Raw genomic sequence first — 25,176 nt, 5'->3', positions numbered from 1 at the left:
GAATTCCAATAACACGTAGCGTGTTGCAACGATTAGTGCTCGCATTAGATCATACCAACTCATCAGCATATCAAAGGCTGTTGTACCAGACCATGTTTTTGGTGGCCTTCTATGGCTTTTTCCGAGCAGGCTAACTCACGGCCAAGGGTGCGATTTTGAAATCTTTAGTACAAATACAAGATCTTCATTTCCAATTTAAAGACAATTGCGTGACCGCCGCGACAATTGTCATCACCGACTTCAAACATAACTCGGGTAGGCGCCCCTTTTCGGTTGTTTTGGACTGCGCAACGGGAACAGAGTTTTGCCCAGTGAATTATTTACAACGTTACTGTTCTATGCGGGGTACCACTCCGGGTGCCTTGTTCTGCTTTTCCGATGGATCCCCAGTTCAAACTAGCCATTTTACGCAACAACTGCGGCAAGCACTAAACTTTTGTGGACTTGATTCATCCAAACACAAATCTCACTCTTTTCGGATCGGCGCCGCATCGTTGGCGGCTGACCAAGGTTTATCGGATGCCCAGATTCGCCACCTTGGCCGTTGGAAATCCGACGCGTTTAAACTGTATATTCGTCAACCTGGAGAGTTGTTTAAGACTTAAGCTCGCCTTTCAGTCAGGGGCTGGGGCATCACAATTATTATTTCTAGTCTTCAGTAAACTACTTCAGCTGTTAGCTGTAGCTAAGATCAATGCTCGCCTTCCAGGCATGGGCTGGGGCGGCAATTTTAGCCTAGTACATCCTATTTTATTTTTCCAGTTAGTTATTTTATTTTATTCCGACGAAGACCGGGCAAGTGCTGGCTTTGTCTACTATTATAAGTGTTCTTACTAATATTACGGTTAATCATAACGTGATCCACAATTTAGCTTATCTCCAGAATTAGTTTGCCTGTCAGACAAGGGCTGGGGCAACAATTTTATATTAGAGTAGTTGTTAATCTAGAGCGCTGGAACGCGCGCTCTTATCGAGCCCGAGAACTAGCCGTTACTCGTTGGGGCTTCAGGGACATGTCAGAGAAGGGCCTGGTGTTCCTGATGCCTTCATATTACATAGTTTCCATTATCTTTATATTTGGTCGTTTCTGCACTATTTCATAGTGCGTGCGTGCGTGCGTGCCTGCGGCTTGGGTTGGGGCTCGCCACAGGATGTGGCTTGTGGCTGTTTTTTATGGCGCGTTTTCAGGGTCAAATTAAAAACTAACTTTTCCACCTTTCCTTACCTGCTAAGTAAAATGTCTGTCATTTCCTGTCTTTGAAATTAGACAGTACGCATCTCTTTTGACCTCCGAAACAATACATTCCGCGTTTCCTGAATACTAAAATCATAACATCCGGCATATTTTGACCTTTGAACAAAATTCTCCGCGTTTCCTGGCTTCTCTCGAATTTTAAGTCCGGCATGTTCTGACTTTCAATGTAATTAGTTACCAAATGTTGTAATATTTAGTTTAAACATCTCAACGTAACATCCCATACTGACACCTGACAAGCAATTTAGTTCATAATGAAATCTCGCTGCTGAGCCGACATTTTGATTTGCAAAATTTGTAAATGCACGTTTTCTGACTTCTCGATTCTACCAGGCGTCTTTTCCGCGCAAGCCTGGATCCCCTGATGCAAACCTAGTGCCAGGACCCAAGGGGGCCGGGGTTTTCCCGGGGATTTATTAATGGAGTCGACGGCACAAGAGCAATTCTTGAACAGTCTTCGCCATACATCATTCGACCTTGCAAGGAGACTTCAACAGGACACAGTTAGTGAAGATGTGGCTGATTATGTTCTGTTCCGATTGGAACAAATTTCTCGCCATTTGGTTCGACTTGCTGACAACATGCAGGTGTTTGATACAGTTCGACCCTCACTCGCCACTGTGACGCGAATGTTGTCGGAGGTAGAGCGGAATTGGTATCATTCCTCCCCAGCAGTAGCAAACCAGCCTAGAACGGTTGGGCGTCCTAGGTTCGAGATTCCACGGGAGCAGCTGCAATATCTTGCCGATTATGAAATCAACTTACCCGACATGTCCAGAGCCCTTGGTGTGAGTGAGAGTACCATAAAAAGACGTATGCGGGAGCACAATATCTCCATTACCGACAGGACGACAACCATTAGTGATGATGACCTTGATAACATGGTAAGAGTGAATGCCTACAAAAATGGACCTAAATCGCCTATCAATGGCACAAGTCGAAAAATTGATTTCGCTTGTATTTTGTCCATAGATAGGTCCTAGTAAGAATAGAAACGGACCATAGTTAGTTTCTGCTAATACAGCTTTCTTTGGTAGAAATACGCCAAAAACGATTTCGATCCGATTGGGCTCAAAATCTACTTCCGGTTTTGCTGAATTTTCCGAATATTTGATTGCTTCGCGCTCCGCAGAACAGTTACTTGAGAATATTTCAATGGATTTTATATTCAGTTCAGGTCTTCGTAGTATGACTGAGCGAAAAATAAAATAAATCAAAGTTAGTTTTGAGCCCGAAAAGAGATCAAACTGACACGCAAAATTTTACAGTGTGTGGCAAGAGAATTATTGCTTAAAAACATCGCCATATTTTTCTATGGGCTATAACTTTAAATACCGTAAAAACACTTTCTACGGGTTAAATATACACCCACCTGTTAGGCTATCAAAAAACATCTCTGGGCAAATGGTTTCAAGTCGCCCGTCTTGGCCTGTGTTTCTCATAGATTTTGCCCAAAATCCGCCGTTGGAATGTAAACAATTCCGTGACGCGGATAGCCAATCTCGAGTAAAATATTCGTTTCCAGCAATCCGATGAAAGCAATTTTTGAAACGTTGTGTGGATAAAATAATGGAAAATGTTTTTTTTTTTGTTTAAGTTAGTATAAATATATGTTTTTTCATTTGCATTGCAACACCCACGACATCCCTGATAAAGAACGTTGCTACAGTACTCCGGGAAATGATTTTAACACTTGTTTATTTTATTGATTTCACCGATAACTTACAATATAGTGGCAGTTTTAGAGATACACTTAACCAATCCTCTATGGTTTATGGCAATTGAATCATTGACTGACAAATAAAGTCAAGTGGAAATACCATAATTTCTATAAACTACTAACTGCGTGATGGCATCTCAGCTCTTCTAGCTGTGTAGAAAATTTGTACCTACACAATATGCTCAAACTCAGCTAGAAAACCTGGAATTTCTTGAATTGAATTAGCCCAGGAAGAAATTGCGTTTAAGTTTAGATCATACTGGGAAAAACTCCATCTTTTCTACTTTGGTTGTTTGATCAATTAACTGAAATTTGCAGATCATAACACTGGTAGACAAATAAACATTACAGTGGTCGATCTAGGACTAGGTTTACACTAAAGGAGTTTTTTTTGGATTCGTAAAAGTTCCGTTTACACACGACGATAACTCCGGGCACATTCATGATGGAATGGTTAACAAGCAGTTTGTTGCCTCGACAACGAGAAACAAAATGCCTCCGAAAATAAGGCTAGGGGTAGGTTGAGACAGTCTGAAGTTTTCTTTCGACTCGCTGACCACGGACTGTTGTCCATCATGTCAGGTCCCTCCAGGAAGTTATTCTGGTCTTTACTTAATATCTAGAACCGTCGAGGTTTTCGATCGTGCCATCGTCGTCATCTGCGCAGTATTATAAAAGTGATTATCTACACCTGAAACAGCACGAGGTAATCACCCAGCGACCGCCATCAAATGGCCATCAATGTGCCTACGACTCGACTACGTAGACGACTGGATCATGTAATCCGCCATTTTCGTTCCACCGCAAACTCAAAAGATCACAGGCGGAAAAATATGCGGATTCGAGAGAAAATTGTTTACACGACAAAACTCTCCAGATTCAAAAGTTTTCGGATTCAAAGTTCCCACTTTAAATTCGGGGGAGTTTTTTTTTTTTCAGATTCGTCCACTTTTATGTAAACGGCAAAATCAATCCGCCACTGAAACGTTCCGAATTCATCACGAATCCGGAACAATTTCCTCTCGTGTAAACCTACAATCCTGGCCATAAGTTGTTGGGACACCTCCCCCTTTTGCGCGCTAAAACCCTCGATTTCAACTACGTCCTTAAAGTTTTAGAACAAAAGATGAATAGAAGCAAGTACAATTGACCCCCCTCCCTCCTAGCAATGTTGCATGAAAACGAAGCTATTGTAAAGACTAGATCGGATGTGGGAAAAAAGGAAAAAGGGACAATAGAAAGTGGTTAGACAGTTGTGTTGGAACCAAACGCGATTGCTGAAAAATCGCTATTATTGGAGTAAGACGTGAATATCTATCTTCTCGTCTCTTTAGTTCGAGAGTACTGTTCTAGGAGGCGAACAATTCTTCAAACGTGGCTATTCTGAAGCTATTGTCAAGGATTTTTTTTCTTCAAGATTTTTATCAACATTGACAGGGGGAGGGGGGTAGGCGGGCTTGCGCGGTTTTGGTCTTAAGAGAGGCTGCCTGTGAAGTCATCTGCCGTAACTGTCCCAACACTTTTGACCAGGATTGTAGTCTTAAATGAACAGCGAACAGCCATCTTGTTTTGTTCGCGGAAGTCGGTCACGGAAGAGCGTGCGTGAGCCCGTCATGGTTGGACGTGGTTTCTGAGCGGAGCTTAAGTTTCCTTCTTTTATAATATTTCCTTGGTATTTTCGACCTTAATCACATCTTGGAGTGATGCTATGTAGTGCCAATTTCAATGAAGAAGACTAGTGGGAAACATAAAAGAGGAGAAAGAGGTTCATTGGAAGAAGAAGATAACGTTTCGAAACGATGCAATATGGCGGATAGTGTCGGCGAAGTACCAACTGCTGCAGCCACTCAGCCCGAACCAAACCTAATTGACATCAAGGAGATGCTAGTTGAAATACAAACTACAGTTGCAACGATACTCAGGGAAAACCAAGAACTGAAGCAAGAAATTCTAGAGCTGAAATCCGCCCTAAATGCCAACCAAAGGGAAACGGAGAAGCTTAAAACGAAACTTACCAAAGCCGAGAAAGCAAATGACACGTTGAGGAACGAGCTTAACCACACAAGAATGAAACTAAAAGATCATATTGAAGAAATGAATAACTTAGAAGAAAAATATGACGACCTGGAGCAATATTCTCGTAAGAATTCGTTGGAAATTTTGGGCGTACCTGAAGGCGCGTACACATCAACCGATGAAGTTGTTATCCGTATTGGAGAAGCCATAAACGTCGATATCAAACCGGAAGATATAGAAATATCACACAAACTGAAAAGAAAAACCACTAAAGCCGTAATTGTCAAATTCGTGAGCCACAAAGTAAAATCTCTTCTCTACAAAGCGAGAACCAAGCTTAAAAACGTGAAAACCTCTGACGTATTTCCAAGCTATGCTTTCGCGTCTCGAGAAGACCAGCGTATATTCATCAACGAGAATCTTACGAATTATCGAAGAGAGCTTTTCTGGAAAGCAAACAAGATGAAGAAAGATAACATGATTACCAGCACTTGGACAATGGATGGAAAAATATTCGTAAAGACATCGCCGAGCGGAGCACCGGTAAGGATTTATTGCGTAGAGGACTTAGACGATCTCTAAACTGTGTTAATATCAAAGGACTGCTAAATAAAAGAAGGGACTACGGACTGGATTGCTAAGCGAAGGAACTCCTAAAATAGGTCTGTTTTTTAAATTCATTATTGGTAATTTTTTTGTTTTGTTTTGTTTTGTTTTGGTGCTTACAATCGTTAATACGAGGGGGAATGCGAACCGAATTTTTTATTCCAAAAATCTATCCTTAAATGCATAAATTACACCTACACAAATGTTCGGTAATTTCATTGAATGTGAGAGGTCTCAGAGATACGGTTAAGAGAAGGAGCATTTTTACGTATTTGAAAGATCAGGAGGCCAATTTTTATTTTCTGCAAGAAACGTTTTCCAAAGTAAGCGACGAAGCCGTTTGGAGAAATGAATGGGGAGGTGAAATTTACTTTTCTCACGGGACTTCTCATAGCAAAGGTGTTTGTATCTTGATTAATCGAACGGTAAAAGAAAAAGTGACCTTCACATCCAGTGACGCGGACGGTAGAATAATCTTAATCAACCTCACTTACAACGGTCTAAAATTGTCATTTTGTAATATATACGCGCCCAACGACCACACACAACAAGTAAGTTTCATTCAAGAACTAAATTGTCTCTTAATTGACAAATCGGAAATTACAACTCTTATAGTAGGAGGTGATTGGAATTGTACGCTATCTAAAAAAGACAAAAAAGGTGGTTCTCCTTGGAGGCCAACAGCATATAGGAATTTGGTAAATATCACCATGGATACCCTTGACCTTGTCGACATACAAAGAACTCGTTATCCGAATGTTAACAAGTTCTCTTACAGGTCTAAAACGTTAGGCGTGAAATCAAGGATAGACTTCTTTTTAATATCCAAGCACTTGACAAAATTTGTTAAAAAAGTGGACATCCAAACCTCAATAGCACCAGATCACAACACGATATTATTATCATTGTCGTGGCCGAACGAGAATCCTCGAGGACCGGGTTTTTGGAAATTCAATAATTCTCTATTAGAGGACAAGGAATACACAACCAAAATTCTAGAATTATATCCTCAGCTTCGCGAAAAATATAATTATGTAAATGACCAACAGCTGTTTTGGGAACTGATTAAAATGGAAATAAGAAGCACAACCATTTCGTTCTCTAAAGGAAAAGCACAGGCGATTCGTAAGCATGAAGTGGAGATCAAACAACAACTTGATGAGCTGGATAAAATAATCTGCAATAGCCAGAACCTTGATAACATTGACGGAATCCTTAAACAATATGATGACCTCAAAAAAGAACTCCAACATCAATATAATAATAAAGGTAAATCTGCAATCTTCAGATCTAAATGCCGCTGGGTAGAAGAGGGCGAAAAAGCCACAAAATACTTTTTTAATTTAGAAAAAAGGAACTATAATAGAAAAACTATCAACGAAATTAAATTGGAAAATGATGAAACAACTACTGATGAAACACAAATTCTATCAATGATCCGAATATATTATAGTAATTTGTATAATTCTCAAACAACAGATGCACAGGATAACTTTGAAATGTTTACCGAAAGCATGGAAATTCCTAAACTAGATGATGCAGAAAGAGATGCTTTAGACGGTCCTTTGACTTATGGAGAATGTAAAAAATCATTGGAGACTTTTGAAAACGGAAAATCACCAGGCGAGGATGGTTTTACCGTAGAATTTTATAAGCATTTCTTTGATCTTGTAGGAGCAGATCTATTAGCAAGCCTGAATGGAGCATACGAGCATGGGAGGTTATCGGTCTCTCAGCGTAGAGGCATAATTACGCTTTTACCGAAAGACGACGCTGAATTATTGCTTTTACAGAATTGGCGACCAATCACTTTACTTAATGTGGATTATAAAATTGCATCAAAAGCCATCGCAAGGCGAATTGAGCCAATGCTCTCAAAACTCGTACATCCGGACCAAACGGGCTTCATAAAAGGAAAATATATTGGAGAAAATGTAAGATTAATAAGTGATATTATGGAGCAAACTCAGGTGAACAACACTCCAGGTATATTAATATCAGTTGATTTTAAAAAAGCTTTTGACTCACTGGAATGGTCTTGTATTCAAAGTGCTCTCAAAAAATTCAATTTCGGTGATAGCTTAAGAAAATGGATCGAGATCTTCTACATGGACATAGAAAGCGCAGCTTTGAACAACGGTTTTGCAACGGACTGGTTTAAACCCTCTAGAGGAGTTAGACAAGGATGCCCACTCTCGCCATATCTGTTTATCCTGACAGCAGAAATACTATCAAACAAAATAAGACAAAACTCAACCATAAAAGGAATCAGAATTTTTGGCTCAGAGATCAAACTAAGCCAATTTGCAGACGATACCAACTTATTTTGTGCTGATGTGGCTTCTGCTGAACAAGCCCTGAAAACTATGAGTGCTTTTGGGAATTTCTCTGGATTAGTGCTCAACGTAGAGAAAACAAAAGCATTCTGGTTAGGGAAATGGTTGAATAATAGAACCAAACCACTAGGGATGAAATGGATGAATACTCCCACAAAATTACTAGGAATCTATATTTCCTATGACGAAAAAGGCAATAACCAGATGAACTTTAATTTGAAAGTACAAAAACTGCAGACAAATTTAGACATTTGGAAATCGAGAGGATTAACACTTTATGGAAAAGTACTGATAATTAAATCTTTGGGGTTATCTAACTTAATATACTCAATTTCAAATGTTAACGTCCCTAAGGAAATAGTGCCAATGGTAAAAGATAAAATGTTTCGTTTCCTTTGGAAAAATAAGAAGGACAAAATAAAACGGACTAGTATGTACCAAGACCTTTCCTCGGGTGGCTTACGGATGGTTGACATCGAACTTACGATAAAATCGCTCAGACTTGCATGGATCAAAAGACTTCTCTTTAGAGATAACTGCAATTGGAAAGTAGTACCGGACTATTTTTTTAACAAACACGGAGGTCTCAATTTCCTGCTTCGATGTAACTACGATGTCAAATATTTAAGGCACATTCCAACATTCTACAGAGACATACTTATTGCATTTGATGAAATCAAGACTCTGTACAATTATGATCAAGGAACCGAAACCATTCTCTTTAATAACAAAGAAATCTTAGTTGATGGAAAACCGCTATTTATAAGGGAATGGTTTGTCAAGGGTATCCACACGATCCAACAGCTTTTTAATGAAAACGGTCAATACCTAACTTTTCAAGAATTTCATGCTAAATATCATTGTAACACAAATTTTCTCCAGTTCTATCAAATCTTGAGTGCAATTCCTGTGAGCTTGAAGAACAGAGCGCGAGTCCTAGGGCAAAACTCGATCTTTAATTATAGAGAAAACTGGAAATCTTTTTTACTGAACGAAACTAATCAAATCAATTTTGAAACGTATAAGGCAAGAGACTATTACCGCCTACTTCTTGTTAAGAAACACCAATCACCTCATACTGGCCCGGAAAGATGGAAAAGAGATATTTCAATAGACACAGAGAATTGGACAGATGTCTTTAAAATGGCTTCAAAAACATGCAAAGAAAATAAGTTGAAAGAATTTCAATTCAAACTTATCCATAGAATTGTCATTACAAAGAAAGAACTCTTCAGATATGGGATAAATACAGACAGTGACTGCATCTACTGTGGTGAGCCAGACTCCATAAATCACACCTTTATCGACTGCGAATTTACAAAAACCTTCACATGCAAAGTCATCAATTGGTTTAACACTCAGAATGGTTCAAACTTTAAGCCAGATACAAAAGAAACGCTTTTCGCCACCTTTAAACACCCAACATATATGGAGCTAGTGAGAAAATTCAATTACACCCTCCTTTTTATGAATTTCTATGTGTATATAAGTAAACTAAACAACAGTTCACTTGTACTACCCGAATTTATTGCTAGAATCAACTATAAATACAAAGTTGAAAATTTGTAAATTAACACCGAAAAAGTACTCGTAACGTAACAATGCTCGTCACAAACTTTATAGACTAAGTTACTTTTAATTGTATTAAATCAAGATTAGAAATCGTTCCTCCTCCCCCTTCCCCGCGCTACGAGTTGTTTGTTTGCTTTTTTGCTTATTTTGTAATTTTAAGTTTTCCTTTCCTTTTATTGTTTTTTTTTTCTTTCTCTTTTTATTTCTGTTTCTTGCTTTTTTATCCTGTTTAATTTAATTGTAGCTAATGTGTGCTGTCAGAATTAATTAATTATTTTATGTTATTCGTTTTCCTAATGTAAGTAACACCTGATGTAAATAAGTAATGTACATTGTAGTATCGGAGTAGCCATGCCAGAGTACTTTGTTATTGTAATTTTTTGTAATTTGTGATACGTGTAATTTGTTAAGACGTGTTACTTTAAATAATAATAATAGTAATAATAATAATAATAAAAAAAAAAAAAAAAAAAAAAAAGAATTTCAATGAAATATATATATATAATTTGATTAAGCAATTAGCCAAAAATAGGTTGGCCGCCAAAACAGTTTAGGGTTTAGCTTAACTCTAACCTTAAGTTTTAAGACTGAAGAAAAAAAGAAAAAAAAGCATTGAGCATTTCAGCTGTTTGAAACAGAAACATTCGCGCACAATGAACTATATGTATAATACGTGCGTAACCTGGAAAGCAATCCGTCCAGCACAGTAATTGTTCAAATTAACAGCTTACCGAGACACTCGCAGTGTCGATGCCTCTTATTTATGATTTAAACTTTTAGGATTTGTTTACTTTACTTTTTCCAACTTTTTAGAAGGAGAAAAGGCACTAAATGTGTTGGTACAAATAAAAAGGTTTAACCGAAAATCGATCCGTCGAAATCAATCAACAAATACAAATTTAATCACTGTAGCGTTCCTTCAGATCACGTAAGGCTACAATACAAACCAACAATATCAACTTGTCATTACGCTTAACAAATGAACTTAGAACGATTTTCTTTCTAGAACTCGCTCTTGTAATTAAAATGATCAAAGAAAGAACGACAGCTTAAAACGACATAGCAGTAACACCCGAACTCCAAGTAAATTGCTTTTAATTGACGTTTTTAATTAACGAAATTTCCAAAGCGATGACTTTCAAAATATTAAAGTTAAAAGTGGTCCATTATGTGTTTCTTTTTTCACCCAAATGTTCTAAGATAGCCATCTGCGGTTTGTTGGAAACGAATAATGTATTCACGGTGACCGCCCGCGTCACGCAATTGTTTACATTCTCACGGCGGTTCAGGGAAAAATCTATGAGAAGTACAGGCCAAGGCGGGCGACTTAAAACCATTTGCCCAGAGATATTTTTTGATTTTCAAACAGGTGGGTGTACAGTTAACCCGTAGAAAGTGTTTTTATGGCATTTAAAGTTATAGCCCATAGAAAAATATGGCGATTTTTTAGTGCTATAATTCGTTTGCAACACATCGTAATATTTTGCGTTTCTGTTCGATCTCGTTTCGGGCTCAAAAGAAACCTCGATTTATTTTATTTTTCGCTCAATCATACCATGAAGACCTGAGCTGAATGTAAAGACCATTAAAAGATTCTTAAGTAGCTGCTGTGCGACGCGCAAAGCAATCAAATTTTCAGAAAATTTAGCATAACAGGAAGTAGATTTTGACCTCAATCGGGGCAAAATCGTTTTTCGCAAATTTCTCCCCAAAAAAGCTGCATTAGCAGAAACTAACTATGGTCCGTTTGTTTACTAGCTAGGGCCAATCTATGGGCAAAAAATGAGCAAAATCGATTTTTCGACTTGTGCCGTTGTTTGGTCCATAGTTATGGGCACTGGCTCGTAAGATCCTTTCATAGGGATTTTCCAGATGCGGGATATCGGAGGGTCCAATCGCAGCTAGTGTTGCGCAATATAAATGTGCTCCAGCTGAGAGCCCGAGAATGCATGCAAAGAACGGATCCGGAGGAACTTGCAGTGAGATGGCTATTCCTTACACCAAGAGCTGTGTACTGTGGCACATGGCACATAGACGGGAATCATAAATTGATCAGGTGAACCTTATTCGTAATTGATTATAAATAAAATTTATTCAGATTTATTGCGCCTAGTTTCTAATACAGGTGGTTGTTGGTTAGTCTCCTTCCCAGCCGGTTTTTTTTTTCGGGGTGGGGGGTGGGGGGATGTCACGCAACGCTCTCTCCAAAGAAGCGTTGCGTGACACCCCAAAAAACGGCTACGAAGGAGACTAGTTGTTGGTAGTGAGGACAGAATCCATGAAAGGACAGCAAAGTATGGACTCATGTATTTTTAAGTTTCAGATGGAAGATTGTAGTGCATGGTGGAGTTGATGGATACACAAGATTTCCTGTATATCTTAGGGCTGGAACAAAGAATACCGCAGCTACTGTTCTTGGCCTTTTCCAACAAGCAGTGGCAGAATATGGACTCCCCTCAAGGAATTTTTAATAAACCCTTGTTAAAATAAAGTGTACAGTAGCCTCCGACAAAAGCACTTTTCAGTCATCAAAATGCTTCTCAAGACAAATAGATTTTCGAATTTTCCACGGTCTTCATCCCATTGCCCTCCCCCCCCCCCCCCCTCCCCCCGTGCAGGAGCACGTAAGCCATTCCGGCACTCCTCTACACGTGTGGCCTCCTTTATCATGACCCTAGAGTGTGCCGCCTACTTTATGATTTCCTCCCGCTAATTTATTCCAATTTGAAAACCCTGATCACATGTTATGTGTATTATTGTAGGATCCACGCCTACGCGGAAAAGACGCCTGGTAGAATCGAGAAGTCAGAAAACGCGCATTTGCAAATTTTGCAAATCACAATGTCGGCTCAGCGGCGAGATTTCATTATGAACTAAATGGCTTGTCAGGTGCCGGCATGGGATGTTTAGTTGAGATGTTTAAACTAAGTAGTACCGTATTTGGTAACTAATTACATTGAAAGTCAGAACATGCCGGACTTAAAATTCGAGAGAAGCCAGGAAACGCGGAGAATTTTGTTCAAAGGTCAAAATATGCCGGATGTTATGATTTTAGTATTCAGGAAACGCGGAATGTATTGTTTCGGAGGTCAAAAGAGATGCGTACTGTCTAATTTCAAAGACAGGAAATGACAGACATTTTACTTAGTAGGTAAGGAAAGGTGGAAAAGTTAGTTTTTAATTTTGACCCTGAAAACGCGCCATAGTTTTTCGCCCCAACTTTATTCACTGAATCAAATATAGCGATGTTTAATTGATTAATTTGACACCTTAGCATTTAAATGGTTTGAAATAAACGCCACGTGAGTGGCCAAATTAATCCAAACAAGTGTTTCAGTGATTCAGTGGTTTCTGGCCGCATGCACGACCGCGATTATAACCATTTCATTATAGTCTTTTGTGCGCTGGGTTTATAAATAGGCGTCGCTCTCGGCATAAATATATTTACAGGATTATTGCATTCATGTCTGGATGGAACAAATGTTTTAACTATCGAGTTTAGAGATTGTACTCCTAATTTAATCAATTCAATCCTGTGTTTATCCGCCCTCATTTCCATCCTAATAATATACATGAAAAAATTACTCGATTCTGATTGGCTGAGAGCGGTGCAGTTCAAGTGTAACACCAGTGCAAAAAGTGTAACATCAGTGCAAAAAGTGTAACACCAGTGCAAATTACACATCGTAATTCTATATTATGATTGGCTGAAAGAAAATAGGAAATTTACTAAGCCAATGATGTCACATAAAATGATGACGAAAATTTAGTGCAGAAACTTTGAAAAAAGTTTTCTCGAATGAGAAAAAACGGTCTCAAGAAAGATCTTCCGGCATTTCCTCCACGCAAATTTTTTTTCATGCTTATATTATTAATAAGTAATCATACGGTTTTTCTCGTTCAATTTGGAATTAATTAGCACTTGTGAGTTTTTAAAAAAGCTAAAATTGCACTCGCCGAAGCGGCTCGTGCAATTTCAGCTTTTTGAAAAATTCACTCGTACAAATTAATTCCAAATTGAACTCGAAATCGTGTGATTACCTATACAAATCTCTAGAAGGAGGCTCTTCAGTCGTTATTGACACACTGGAAAAATTTACATGAAGAGAAGTTATTCTTCGCCGTATTTTTTATGCGTTTAGCACTGACGGCAAGTTAATGTTTAAAACAAACCATGGTTAAGTGACGTGTTTTGATTTCCCAACAGAAACACCTTTCGAGATAACATCATTACGTTCCATCCAGACTTCTGGCACATTTAAACAATAAAACAATATTTACACCGACAGGTTATAACTATATCATGCATTCAGAGAGAATGCTTTAATTTACTAACACAGAGGTTTTTACCCTAAATTCCCAAGGTAATTCACATTAATTTGCTTTGATTTTGCCTCGCTACACTTAGTGATTGGTTTAAAAGTCTAACTCGGCCTCACATTCTGAAGCAATCCTAGCTAAGCCTCGCTCGGAAATCCTTTCTCAAGTTCGTCTTCGAGTTCAATATTGCTTCAGTCGAATGTCTGTGTCCTTTTTGATTGGTCATAGTGATTACCTTGGTTCTCGTTTTACCACAGTCAGTTAAAAACCTCTCTATGGGTTGAATATTAAAATATATTGGATAAGTCATTTCTAAACGTTGTATCACATGTAATTTAATTAGTACTGCACTAAGATGGCATAGAGCCTCAGTGTAGCGTGATAGCGCGCAAGTCATTAGTACAGTTTGAAAATTGTATTTAGATTGAAAATTGATTGGTTTCTGCTGGAATCTCTTAGAGAACTAATAACTTCGTGGGATGCAAATTTAAGCAGGGAAGAAATTTGGTGGGATAAGAGTCAGTTTCATCCTCAACTTGAATTTCGTTTAAGTTAATTTGTTGCTATTTGAAATCTATTTCTGCATCATGAACAAATTAATCAACAATAATTCCAACGCTTTTCTTTTGACTCCTGGTGCCTTTTGTCGCACGGAAAACTTGACAAAAGCACTATCATGGTACTGGCCCTTTGAATAACTCTAGCGCTACGGTAAATATAATTGAACATACATGTATATCTAAGCGAATTCGCAAAAACATGCCCGTTAGGTTTTCGAGTTTTCAGTGTTAAAGAAGGTTGATGTTGGCTGTTTTTCTGGGTATTTTACTCAGTTGTTTGACCTTGTTTGAGGCTTCTGTGTTGACATGGCACCCTGCTGGAGTGGTCCATGCCACGTGCGTGCGTGATTGGCCAATCTCCTAGCCAGGGGGGTGGTCAGAGGACTTCTGGCCGCTGGGACTGTCTTTGAGTCAATGCGGGCATGTTTTTTGCGAATTCGGTTAGATATGTATAACTTAGTTGTACTAATCCCGCTAAACATTCCATTATTGTGAATAACGAGGTGAATGATAATTACTGTTATAATAATAAAGTGTCCTTATTCATAGTGTTAAATAGACGTTAAAACTTACAAGGTACTTATAGAGTTAAAAACTGTCCCAATAATAACAATTTTTAACTATAATCCAACTTGTAAGCAAGGCAATTTTGGGCATTTTGTAGTTTCTGCCGGAAATTGTCTCGTATCCACTACATTTAAACTGTAAGGCAAATGAGGAAAGTTAATAAGGAGTATTGATATTCATTACTAACATATGCAGAATCAAATAACAAAGGTACTGGACGTATATCTATAAGTGATAATTGTCTGTTTAAATACCTTACACGATGTTAGCACTACAGCTTAAATATATTTACAAAATTAAAGTAAGGAATTTGATCATTCCCTTAAAGATGCCTGTCTGTGGAAATAACTTCGTTGCCTGGAGTCTGTCACAGTGGAGTTAACTAAGGAATATGAAGACTAAGATTGCGAAATAATGTCCTAATGACGTAAGGCAAAATCCTTGAAGAATTAAACAAAGCTTAATGTCAATCGATATGATAAAAACTGAAATTTTCATATCAATCTGATCAGAAAAGTTGAAACACCAAAACGAATTTTGAGACAGATGTTGGCCTAAAAGAAAGAGGAGACATACAAACTGAATTGTTTCTTGGTTAGATTACCAAAGGAAGAGTTTTTCTGATAGATTGAGGAAACAGGCAAAATGTCTGGAAGTGATTTCTTTTGTTGGCCTCTTAATATCTACATTATGTACACACAATTTACCAGCTCAACATGCTGCAACAGAAATCAGTAGCCTTGGAACTTTCAGAGAAGAGATAATTTCTTTTGTAAAATCCGCCATATTGTACCTAGAGAGTTCTACCACCGTCATTCCATATCAGCCGGCATTTTCAGCCGTGCAAGGAATTCGTAATTCTCTCCTCTCTATCCGTCTCGTACGTGCAAGCGCCGGACGCTATCGCATTCATTGGTACTACGGTGGCTAAAACCGTGAGCCAAAACCTTGGCTTTCACAATTCAACGTCACCTGCTTCCTTTCATAAATCCGACAAAACCTTAGTGGTTTGTGTCTTTGAAATGGCCGCTAGTGTGGCTTAAATGCAGGCGTTTAGTGTATGTTTGTAAAACTACCTGAAGAGGTCTACTACTAGTTTAGTGTTTAATTTTGATTTTAAAAAAATGTAAACCAAATTCAAAAAAAAAAGAAAAAGTTGTAATTTAAAAAAAAAAAAGTTGTAAAACTTCTCGGTCTGCTTATACTACAGAAACTAGGCTTGCTACTAAGTTAAATTTACGAGAAATTACTATTTTATACAATTGCAAATTGCTTGTATAATGTCTGGGATGTCAGCAAATTTTTAAGTTTGACTGTTGTCTGGGCAATAGCCAAACATGTTTACTAAAGAACTATTGCCATTCCCTACAGGCGATTACACTAGATACATTTTTTGAGAAACCAAATCGAACAAAAACACAAATAAACAAACATACAACACAATAGTTAACCTACACGAGCTAAAAAGGTGTATATTGTATATTGTATACTGCTTATAATTTCAATCAAAACTGGTTAAAAAGTGTTCAATAACTTTTAAACAAGTTAAGCTAAACCGATAGGAAGAGCAGTTTTTAAGATAAGACAAAGTAATGGTTGTTCCTTGCAATGAAGAAAAATTGTTACTCTGGTTTTCACATCAAATTTCTTTTTAAAGTCTCTTGTCTTGAGGAATAGAAGTTATGAAAGTTTTAAATAACCCTCACTTTTCACAAATTATATACACGACTGAATATTGAAAAAATTATCAGATTTTAAGCTTTTGTAATCACACTCTATTTCCTGCTCTGTAAACGAGAGCAAATGGATTCCTCAAATCACCCAAAAGAATAGAACTGCTTTGATTCAACATCTTTACTGCAGGGCCAAACAAAGTTCTCAGAAGCTCTCTTAGAAGACAAACTGTACAAAGGTATAACAAATCAACTTGAGCAACTAATTTCTTTAAAGCCTTTACTTTCGTTAAGAGAATGCGAGTTACTTTGCTAATGCTATTCGCATTGATATTATTGCTATTCATCTACTAGCTCACTGTACAGCGTTACAGTGTCTTGCCTAAAAAAAAAAAAGCCGTCTTATGTCACGCCGTCAAGTCTTCTCCCGAGAAACGCCTGAAACTCGATGTGCATTTTGTTTGTTTATAGTGGTCAGGTTGTTCGTAATCCAGGTTTAAGAGTTGATGGAGGCTTAAAGTTTTCTTTCGTGGATAAAGTATTTTCTTTGCTTATTTTTAGAGGTCTTAGAGCTTGTAAGCCGTCGTCAAAAGTAACACTGATTTTGGCCTAGCTTGGTCATGCTTTGAACAACCAGGCCATGGTTAAGTTTTACTGTAGGTAATCATGTCGGAAAGTAATATCCCGCTTGGCACTAAAAGAGACAATGACCTAAGTCTCTTGCCACTACTATTCAACTGAAGCTAAGTGAAACATACATATGCTATGACCGGATTAGTCAGTACTGCAATATCGGGCAGGACAATGCCACGGGTCAAATAACTTGTAGATATAATAGGAGCCGCAATTCTTTAATTGAATGGGGAAGAATATGTCACAACAAGCAGCCTTATTAATGCAGACGTTTCTTGTGACTTTACCCTCAGCTACTGTAGGATGACCACCACTCAACCAGATAGGATAGAGTGCATCACAACGGTCCATCGGTGGACATGTGGTCACCATTTTGGTGCCTGCAGCTCCTTGGAAGCGATACCAGCCATTGAGTGTGTAGTGACATTTGTCGTTTACGTTTACGTAGTCATATTTTCTTTCTGCATCTATCAGATTTTGGTAATTTTGCCAGTGACATACATCAACTAAAGGAAATACACAAATGTGTAAATAAATATGTGATAAACACAGAAGACATTTGACATATCTCGTCTTGTGTTGCGTAGTCATATCTTCTTTCCGCGTCTTTCAGATTTTAGTAGTTCTTACATATGTCAACTAAAAAAAACAAACAAAGTAATACGTAAATAACTCTCCCCTGATCCGTAGACACCTCTGTCGTGCTGTGTCGTCGGGTGTTACTTGCTGTTTGAATACAGTCACTTCATATATTTTGTTCAATTTTACATCACCTTATTACATCCGGTCATGCACAAACCTTTCTCTATGATTTGTCTTCGTTTCCATTTTTCCTGGGAACAAGGTTGTTAAAAGATCTCGCCACCGAAATATAGCTTCTACAATAGGTATTAATTACCACCTTTTTGTCTGTTTATACGAGAAAATCTTCATATTTACATTTGAAATTTCCAGTTCAAATGTTGTTGGGTAACCTGTAGGTAAGCCATAGGTGAATAAATTTGTCCTTCATGCGATGATATATATCGGCTCTAAGTGCGAGAACATCGCAATCAGCGCCAGTGTTTCTCCACTAAGGTGTGTTTACTCTCTGGCATTGGATAAACCGCTGGAGGAATACCATGTGGGATACTTTAACCAACTATGTAGTGGATTCTAACTTCATATGGGTTATTTTTTTTTTGTCCTGATACATGCCTACTTGTTAAATAAGGTTCTGAAATGTGACAAACCGTCCTTACATAACGACAAATAAAGTTTTTAACTGTAGGTAATTAAAACAGAATAGAAGATATCCCTACTAATGATAAAACTGTGTTGCACCTTCACAATTAAGACCGTTCTTTACAAATCCATCTTTGCACTGGCAGTTGTACGATCCATCCGTATTCTTGCACTCAGAGTTGGCAACAGCATCACATGGGTCGACCTGTGCAACACACTCATCGATGTCTAAAAACAAAGGGATCTAAGTGTTACTATTTCAATGTCACAATGGATGGTTAAGTGTCCCATTACGAGCATAAAAGGGAATTCTGGGGGAAATAAACTACTTAACACATGAAAAATACAAAAAAATATATATATATCAGAAAAACCTCAAGAGAACCTTGTTACGAAGGAAAATAAGTGGAATTGGCGCCTTAAATCCACTCCAAAGTTTTCACATTTCTAAAATGATTACACGGCATATAGAAACACCTTTAGCAAATACATTTTATTAGAGAAACTTTCAGTGATATCAACCACACAATACTGCCATCTGCCGATCGATTATAGCCGTTTCAGCCCTATTACTTGCATCTGGTATTACCTGCTGTCATCTACAGCGATTATCTCATTCTCACTGTTCCAGTAAAGTCTAGTGCGCAGCTGCAGTTGAATTCGTTCACTCGTCTAAGTAAAATATTTGTCTTCACTTTCAAATAACTCTTCGCATCATTTCTCCTCCACCTGGCCGCAGAAGGTGTAAAATCGGCCCGGAAGCCATACCCATCCGGTCAATTCCCCATCGGTCCCCCCTTCACCAGACTGGACGATTGACTTTCTCTTTTTTTCCCTTTTCCAGTGGCTGTCAATTTCTAGGAAATACACCTTTTGATTGGCTCCCAATCGTTTGTTAACATTGCTGTTTTATTATTTACACGAACTACTACCTGTTTCACATTAACAAAGTGTATTATCGTTTGTCTCACGATGTAGTCACTTGAAATGTAGATCGCGACGTTTCGACTGCTTACTGCTAGTCTTCTTCAGGCGATAAGGTCGACTGATTGCACGGTATCATTTATATCACAAAGGTCGGCTGTGATTGGTGCATTTCGATCCTCCTATTGTTCCATTGTTCCGGCGAGTAGCTGTTCCCTCAGTGGTCCGCTGTTGTACCGTTCTGCTGTTGCTGTGTTTCTTGATCGTGGGTATCCATGCTTCAGGAATTTCAATTCCACAATCCCTGTTGATGTTGTTAGGGTGAAGTCTTATGTGAATAGCTTCCTTGACCCTACGTGTGTACCAGTGAGGATCTCGATCAATAAACTTGACCTCATTCCAGATAGGATAGTGGCCAGTCTCGTGGGTGTGTTCAGAAACGGCGGAGGTCTGGGTACGGGCGAGTCGTATATCCCTGTCGTGTTCTTTGATCCTCTCCTGCATAGATCTCCCTGTTTTCCCGATGTAGACTTTGCCGCACTCACAGGAATCCTGTAGACAACACCATCTTGTTTAGCCGGGTTGACGGTGTCCTTTGGTCGCACTAAGTGTGACCGAAGTGTCGTGTCGGACTTAAAGACGGTGCGAACGCCTTGTTGTTCTAGGCAGCGGCGGAGAGACTCCGAAACCCCTTGGACATAAGGTAAAACGGCGGTGGATTTAAATTCCGCGACAGGCTCTCTTCTTGGGGTTGTTCGTGCCTTTGTGATCTTATGTACAAAAGAGCAGGGATATCCGTTAGAAACAAGTACAGACGACAGATGTTTCTTCTCTCCAGCGAGTACTGATGGTTTGGTCACGAGACGTTTAGCCCGGTCGTACAGACACTTCACAATACCGCGCTTTACTGACTGAGGGTGGTGTGAATCATACGCTAGGTACTGCATCTACAAGATGAATAACAACAACCCTTTCCTCGACACTGTTTCACAGTGTGTGCCATTAAATCCTGGTGCGCAGCTGCAGTTGAATCCGTTCACTCGGTCTGTGTAGGTCCCGTTGTTCTTACACGGATGACTTGCACAATCATCGATATCTGTTTCAAGGTGATGAGGCAGAAAGTTAATAACGGTCACATTCGATAGAACCTGCAACAACCAACAACAAAACTCAGTAACAAAACTACGCTTGAAGTCAAAAGATACAACACTGAAAAAGAAAACTTAGAAAGAGATTCAAAACCGTAGAATATCAATGAAAATTAACTAGTTTTGGCTACAGTTACCTGTTTCACATTGTGTGCCATTAAATCCTGGTGCGCAGCTGCAGTTGAATCCGTTCACTCGGTCTGCACAGGTCGCGTTGTTCTTACAGGGATGACTTGCACAGTCATCGATATCTGTTGTAAGGGAAAAAGGAAGAAAGATAACTGTCAGGAGAGAAAATCAGATTATTTAGTATATTTTACATATTCGGTTTAGATATATTTGTTTTAGTTCATTTTGCATTTCTAAGTTACAGTTTACTATTCCAGTTCATTAACCGTAACAAACACCTGCTATTTTTGTTGTAGATCATAACTGTAATAAGCGCTGAGTTGTAATTACTACCTGTGGTGGTCCGTTTGTTGAACTGTTATCTCCCTTTATTGTTTTGAAAGTTATTAATGTTGAAAACTGCAAATTCCGTTACAGTTAATCGAGCTTTCTGAAATGTATGAGATAATGTTTAGTTGAGATTTTTTGAAAACTTTCGCAAACCTTTAGAATTGTGTTTTCGGCTTAAATGGCCGTGCCTTGTGAAATATTCTTTTGTTACGTTCTTGGATTAAAATGATATCGTTGGACCTAAGTGCTGAGTGCTGTTGGCGGCTCTGAAGATATTTCCCTGTAACAGATTCCGGTCCTGATCCTCGCAACCAGAAAGTTTTCACAAGTTTTACAGAAGTGCTTTCCCAGGCCAAAAATCTATTATCACATATCGGTCATATACAACAGAACTTTGCAACAACAAAAATATGTCTCTGCCCTTTTCAAGCAGTTTAAAAAATAAAAGCACAGCAAGCGACATAGAAAGAGATTAAAAACTCCTAACATCTGAGGGAAAATAAATTTTGGCTATAGTTACCTGTTTCACATTGTGTGCCATTAAATCCTGGTGCACAGCTGCAATTGAATCCGTTCATTCCGTCTGTGCAGGTCCCGTTGTTCTTACAGGGATGACTTGCGCAGTCATCGATATCTGTTTTAGAAGAAAAGATTGAAAGGATTAAACTGCAATAGCTTCTGTTGATATATTTGACGGAGCCCGGCCCGGAGCAAATAGGCAAAAGAGATCAGTAACTAAGTAACTTTTAAAATTTTTGCTTTTTATAAAGAAAAACAAAACATCTTTATCAGATATCCATCATTGTCATAATCCAGTCAGGGAATAGCAACGGATCTGCTCCTTGAAATATATCTGTTCCACACACAACTTCTTGCTGGGTGGGAATCTTCTGGTTCTGACCACCCTCTGTCAGTTGCACGGGGAAGATAGAGCTTGTTTGACTGTTAATTATTAGTCGAGAGAAGATAGCAGACCTGAAACCCATCTTTGTAGCTCTCGGCTTCATGACCTTCATAGATGCTATTGCTGGTTTAACTCTAAACAAATAGTTTTGGGCGAATGGAACATGATTGAGTTTTAAAGCTAGGCTTCTTCTTTATGAAGAGCATCCCATAAATTAAACAGTCTATGTCCAAGTCTTGAACGTTATTTTCGCTATGGGGACGCTTATTGGAAGGTTTTATTAAAATACACTCCTGGTTGTTACCTTAATAGAAAGGTCACATAACTTATGCGTAAAAGTTCGTAAAAATTTGATTTAACGCCAATGCAAGGTTGTACGCATCGCAAATATGCTTATTTTGTAGAATACAGAGTCTCTAATCATACAAACAGCCTGGAGATTGATGCATTTTATAGCACGTAGATGAGGCTTATTGGAAGAGGTTTGAGAGTAATAAATCGAAGTAAAACCCCGAACTTCTAGTTACCTAGTTTAGACATGTCACAACGAGCCAGGACTACCTCGCCAGGTTTAATTGAATCGAGCCAGTAATTACCGCTGACTGCATCTTCTCCTTCACTCGCCCTGATCTCGGCGCACGACTCAGCTGGCAACTCGGAAACGGATCCAAGAGGAACTAAAAATAAAAAAAGCAAATAAGTTGTTATTTGAGCCTTTTCTGTCATAATTAAACATCACTATTGTTTAGCTCTCTTGACGAAAAACTGCAGGCTTTGTTAGCAGTCCTTAAAATGCCAGAAGGTCTTGGGCACTTTTTTCCTGGGATACGACTGCCTCTCCTTCAAAATGATAAAGATAAACACTCAAAGAACAACAGTACCTCTTCCATCTAATCGTTTAATATAGAAGCGATCGCTGTCTGGAACAAAATCTTCAGGTCTGGCTTCTTTGGTGCGGTTGTTCAACTCACATATGCCTTGGCTGATGACATAGTTAAAGCTTTGACATCTGATGTCATGGTTACACTTGTCTACACACTTCAACCAGTTTGCAGTTTTCTTGGCCATGAAGATATGCCCTTTCAACATCATGCCGCGGATAGAATATTCGCTTCTACACTGCTGAGTGTCCAATTCGCAAGACACCTGACACATCACAAGCAGCGTGAAGACCAGACTCATACTTACAGAGTAAGAAAGCCACTGGCTAGGTTCTGAAGCTATTAAATTTATATGGAGAGAAAAAGATCGCGGCTTGTATAAAATGTTAATCTTGCATCGTACATAAGCAAATTAACTGTTAGATGGCAGCGAACAGTATCCTAACCTAGGAAGCCTCGCCCTCTTATAGCTAGGCTAAATGGTGAAAGGTTTCATCTGGCCATGGCGCCGTAAACAATCAGCGCCAAACTGTCAATCTTGCAATCAAAAGAGACCAATAAAATAAAAATCGTGAAAAAGGTAATATTCTTAACATGAAAATTTTTTGTCGAATTCTAGGCCTATGAACAAAAAGATAAGCAAACAAGGAGAGAATCAAAGAAAAACAATAAAGAAACGTAGAATATATCAAACTGAAAGTAAGTGGCGCCTCCGTTAGACAACCTCAGTTTTCTGCAAAGTTCACACAAAACACGAAGCAATGAGGGTCAGATTAACCACCTTGTCAGCATTATCCTTCTGTAGGCGATATTATACAAAGCAGACACGGAATCTACAAATCCCTTTTGCCATCTAGTGAGAAAATAGCTGGTTTTCAGATTCCTTCCTATCTTCATCTCTATTTAAGTAATGAAGGGGTGAATCATCTCGAAGAACCTCACAACGCTATAGGATAAATAGGTGCAGCAGTTTGTCGCAAGGCGTTTTGTGAAGAATTATTCGTCGGCAATCGTGTCGACACCATAAGGCGCTGTTATTCTGGCTTATACTAAAGACACTCGCAATTTTTTTTTGCGACACAAGATGGATGAAAAATCGCCCAATGTAATGTCCCTTGTAACAACCATGTCTCGTAACGTTTTCGTTGCAGCGACGTTGCATTAAGAGGAATCAAATTCTACTTTTTAAAACGATTGCTGTAACGAAAACCTTGCGAGACGTGTCCATTTCAGTAAGTGTTAGACTAGGTAACGTTGTGACAACGGGTTTTTCCGCTCTGAACTCTAACTAGGGGAAAACGGGCGTTGAGAGGCCTAACAGGCTGGACGACTGCACTTGACTCAGGAATTAGCTTACAGCAACTCGCTTGCTGCGGGAAAGGAACTTGTCACGGGTTCCAAAGTACCGTCGGATCTGCTACTACTGAAATCAGGACACTCAGAGAACTTGGACTTCACACGTTTTATTCTTCGTACTTCGCTACACGTCTACGATGCACAACTCGTTGATGTAAAATCGTAAATCGTCGAGATGTTAATCGTCTTACAATGAACAGAGTACTTTACTTATACTAGCGCAATACACGATTACATCATGTAAGGAACAAAATAAAGACGGCTAAATAAAATCAGCTAGAAACTAATGACAACCTAAAAGGCATGAATAGACTTCTGAATAGAGTCGGCTTCATTGAAATCGTCGACTAACTAAGCTCAGCTTACAAGATAAATGTGTCAAAAAGACAAAAGTGATTTGCGTAGCCTGTATATTTAGCGTGAAAAAGCTGCATAAAGATACGTTATTTTTGGGCTGAGGTCAAAAAGGAAAATTGAGACTAGAACAAATTAAAATAGCTTTTCTTTTTACTTTCTTACTGTACAAAACCGTAGTTTGAACCGCCGCGACCATCTCTACGCGAGCGTATTGAGACTTATTTACTTAAAACGCAATACAGATTGCTTTATCACAAGTCACTGTTTACTTAAGTTCCGAACATAAAAAATGTTTGACAAATTTTAGCCAAACAATGCTCCAACAAAGCAGAAGTTCTATTTTTAACACCATTGCTATATTTTTCCGTTGACAACGTCTCGTGCAGATTGCTTCGCACACGCGCAACAAAATTGGGAGACAAATTACAAATCAATTATTTTAAATAAACTTAGCGATGCAACAAGAACTTGAAATCTCCTAAAAAATAGTTTTCTTTATCTCACAACCTGTTCCAGTATTTTGAAATTGCAAGAACTAACCTTTAAAATACCAAAGAGTGCTCAGTAAATAAAGAAAGCTTCCACGAAACACAAAGACAAAATGACAAAGGTGCAACTTTTAGAAGATTAGTTTCCCAAATTATCACAAAAGACTGTGATCTAGA

The 25,176-nt window shown here is 38.6% G+C and overlaps 3 protein-coding genes across 3 annotated transcripts; 2 read left to right on the top strand and 1 right to left on the bottom strand.

Annotated features, from left to right (window-relative positions):
* Positions 1-1,199: 1,199 nt before the first annotated feature.
* On the top strand, positions 1,200-12,019 carry LOC110052805 (uncharacterized). The gene is made up of 4 exons (XM_089271480.1): positions 1,200-2,139; positions 5,838-5,842; positions 11,355-11,561; positions 11,829-12,019. Exons 1-4 carry the CDS (start codon positions 1,675-1,677, stop codon positions 11,974-11,976), a joined length of 825 nt encoding a protein of 274 aa, XP_089127606.1. The 5' UTR covers positions 1,200-1,674; the 3' UTR covers positions 11,977-12,019.
* Positions 4,567-8,125, top strand: LOC149104902 (uncharacterized). The gene has a single exon (XM_089271460.1). It carries the CDS (start codon positions 4,701-4,703, stop codon positions 5,571-5,573), a length of 873 nt encoding a protein of 290 aa, XP_089127586.1. The 5' UTR covers positions 4,567-4,700; the 3' UTR covers positions 5,574-8,125.
* Positions 12,020-17,352: 5,333 nt separating the features above from the next.
* LOC149104901 (uromodulin-like) lies at positions 17,353-23,198 on the bottom strand. Its single transcript, XM_089272291.1, has 4 exons — positions 22,799-23,198; positions 22,445-22,594; positions 18,582-18,710; positions 17,353-17,725 (listed from the first exon to the last, which is right to left on the bottom strand). The coding sequence occupies exons 1-4, from the start codon at positions 23,097-23,099 to the stop codon at positions 17,400-17,402; spliced, it is 906 nt and encodes a 301-aa protein (XP_089128417.1). The 5' UTR covers positions 23,100-23,198; the 3' UTR covers positions 17,353-17,399.
* Positions 23,199-25,176: the final 1,978 nt, after the last annotated feature.

The sequence above is a fragment of the Orbicella faveolata genome, unplaced genomic scaffold (assembly GCF_042242905.1).
Source record: "Orbicella faveolata isolate gen_17 unplaced genomic scaffold, um_ofav_v1 contig_34, whole genome shotgun sequence".
NCBI classification, from domain to species: domain Eukaryota; kingdom Metazoa; phylum Cnidaria; class Anthozoa; order Scleractinia; family Merulinidae; genus Orbicella; species Orbicella faveolata.
This window is presented reverse-complemented; position numbering and strand designations above follow the sequence as displayed.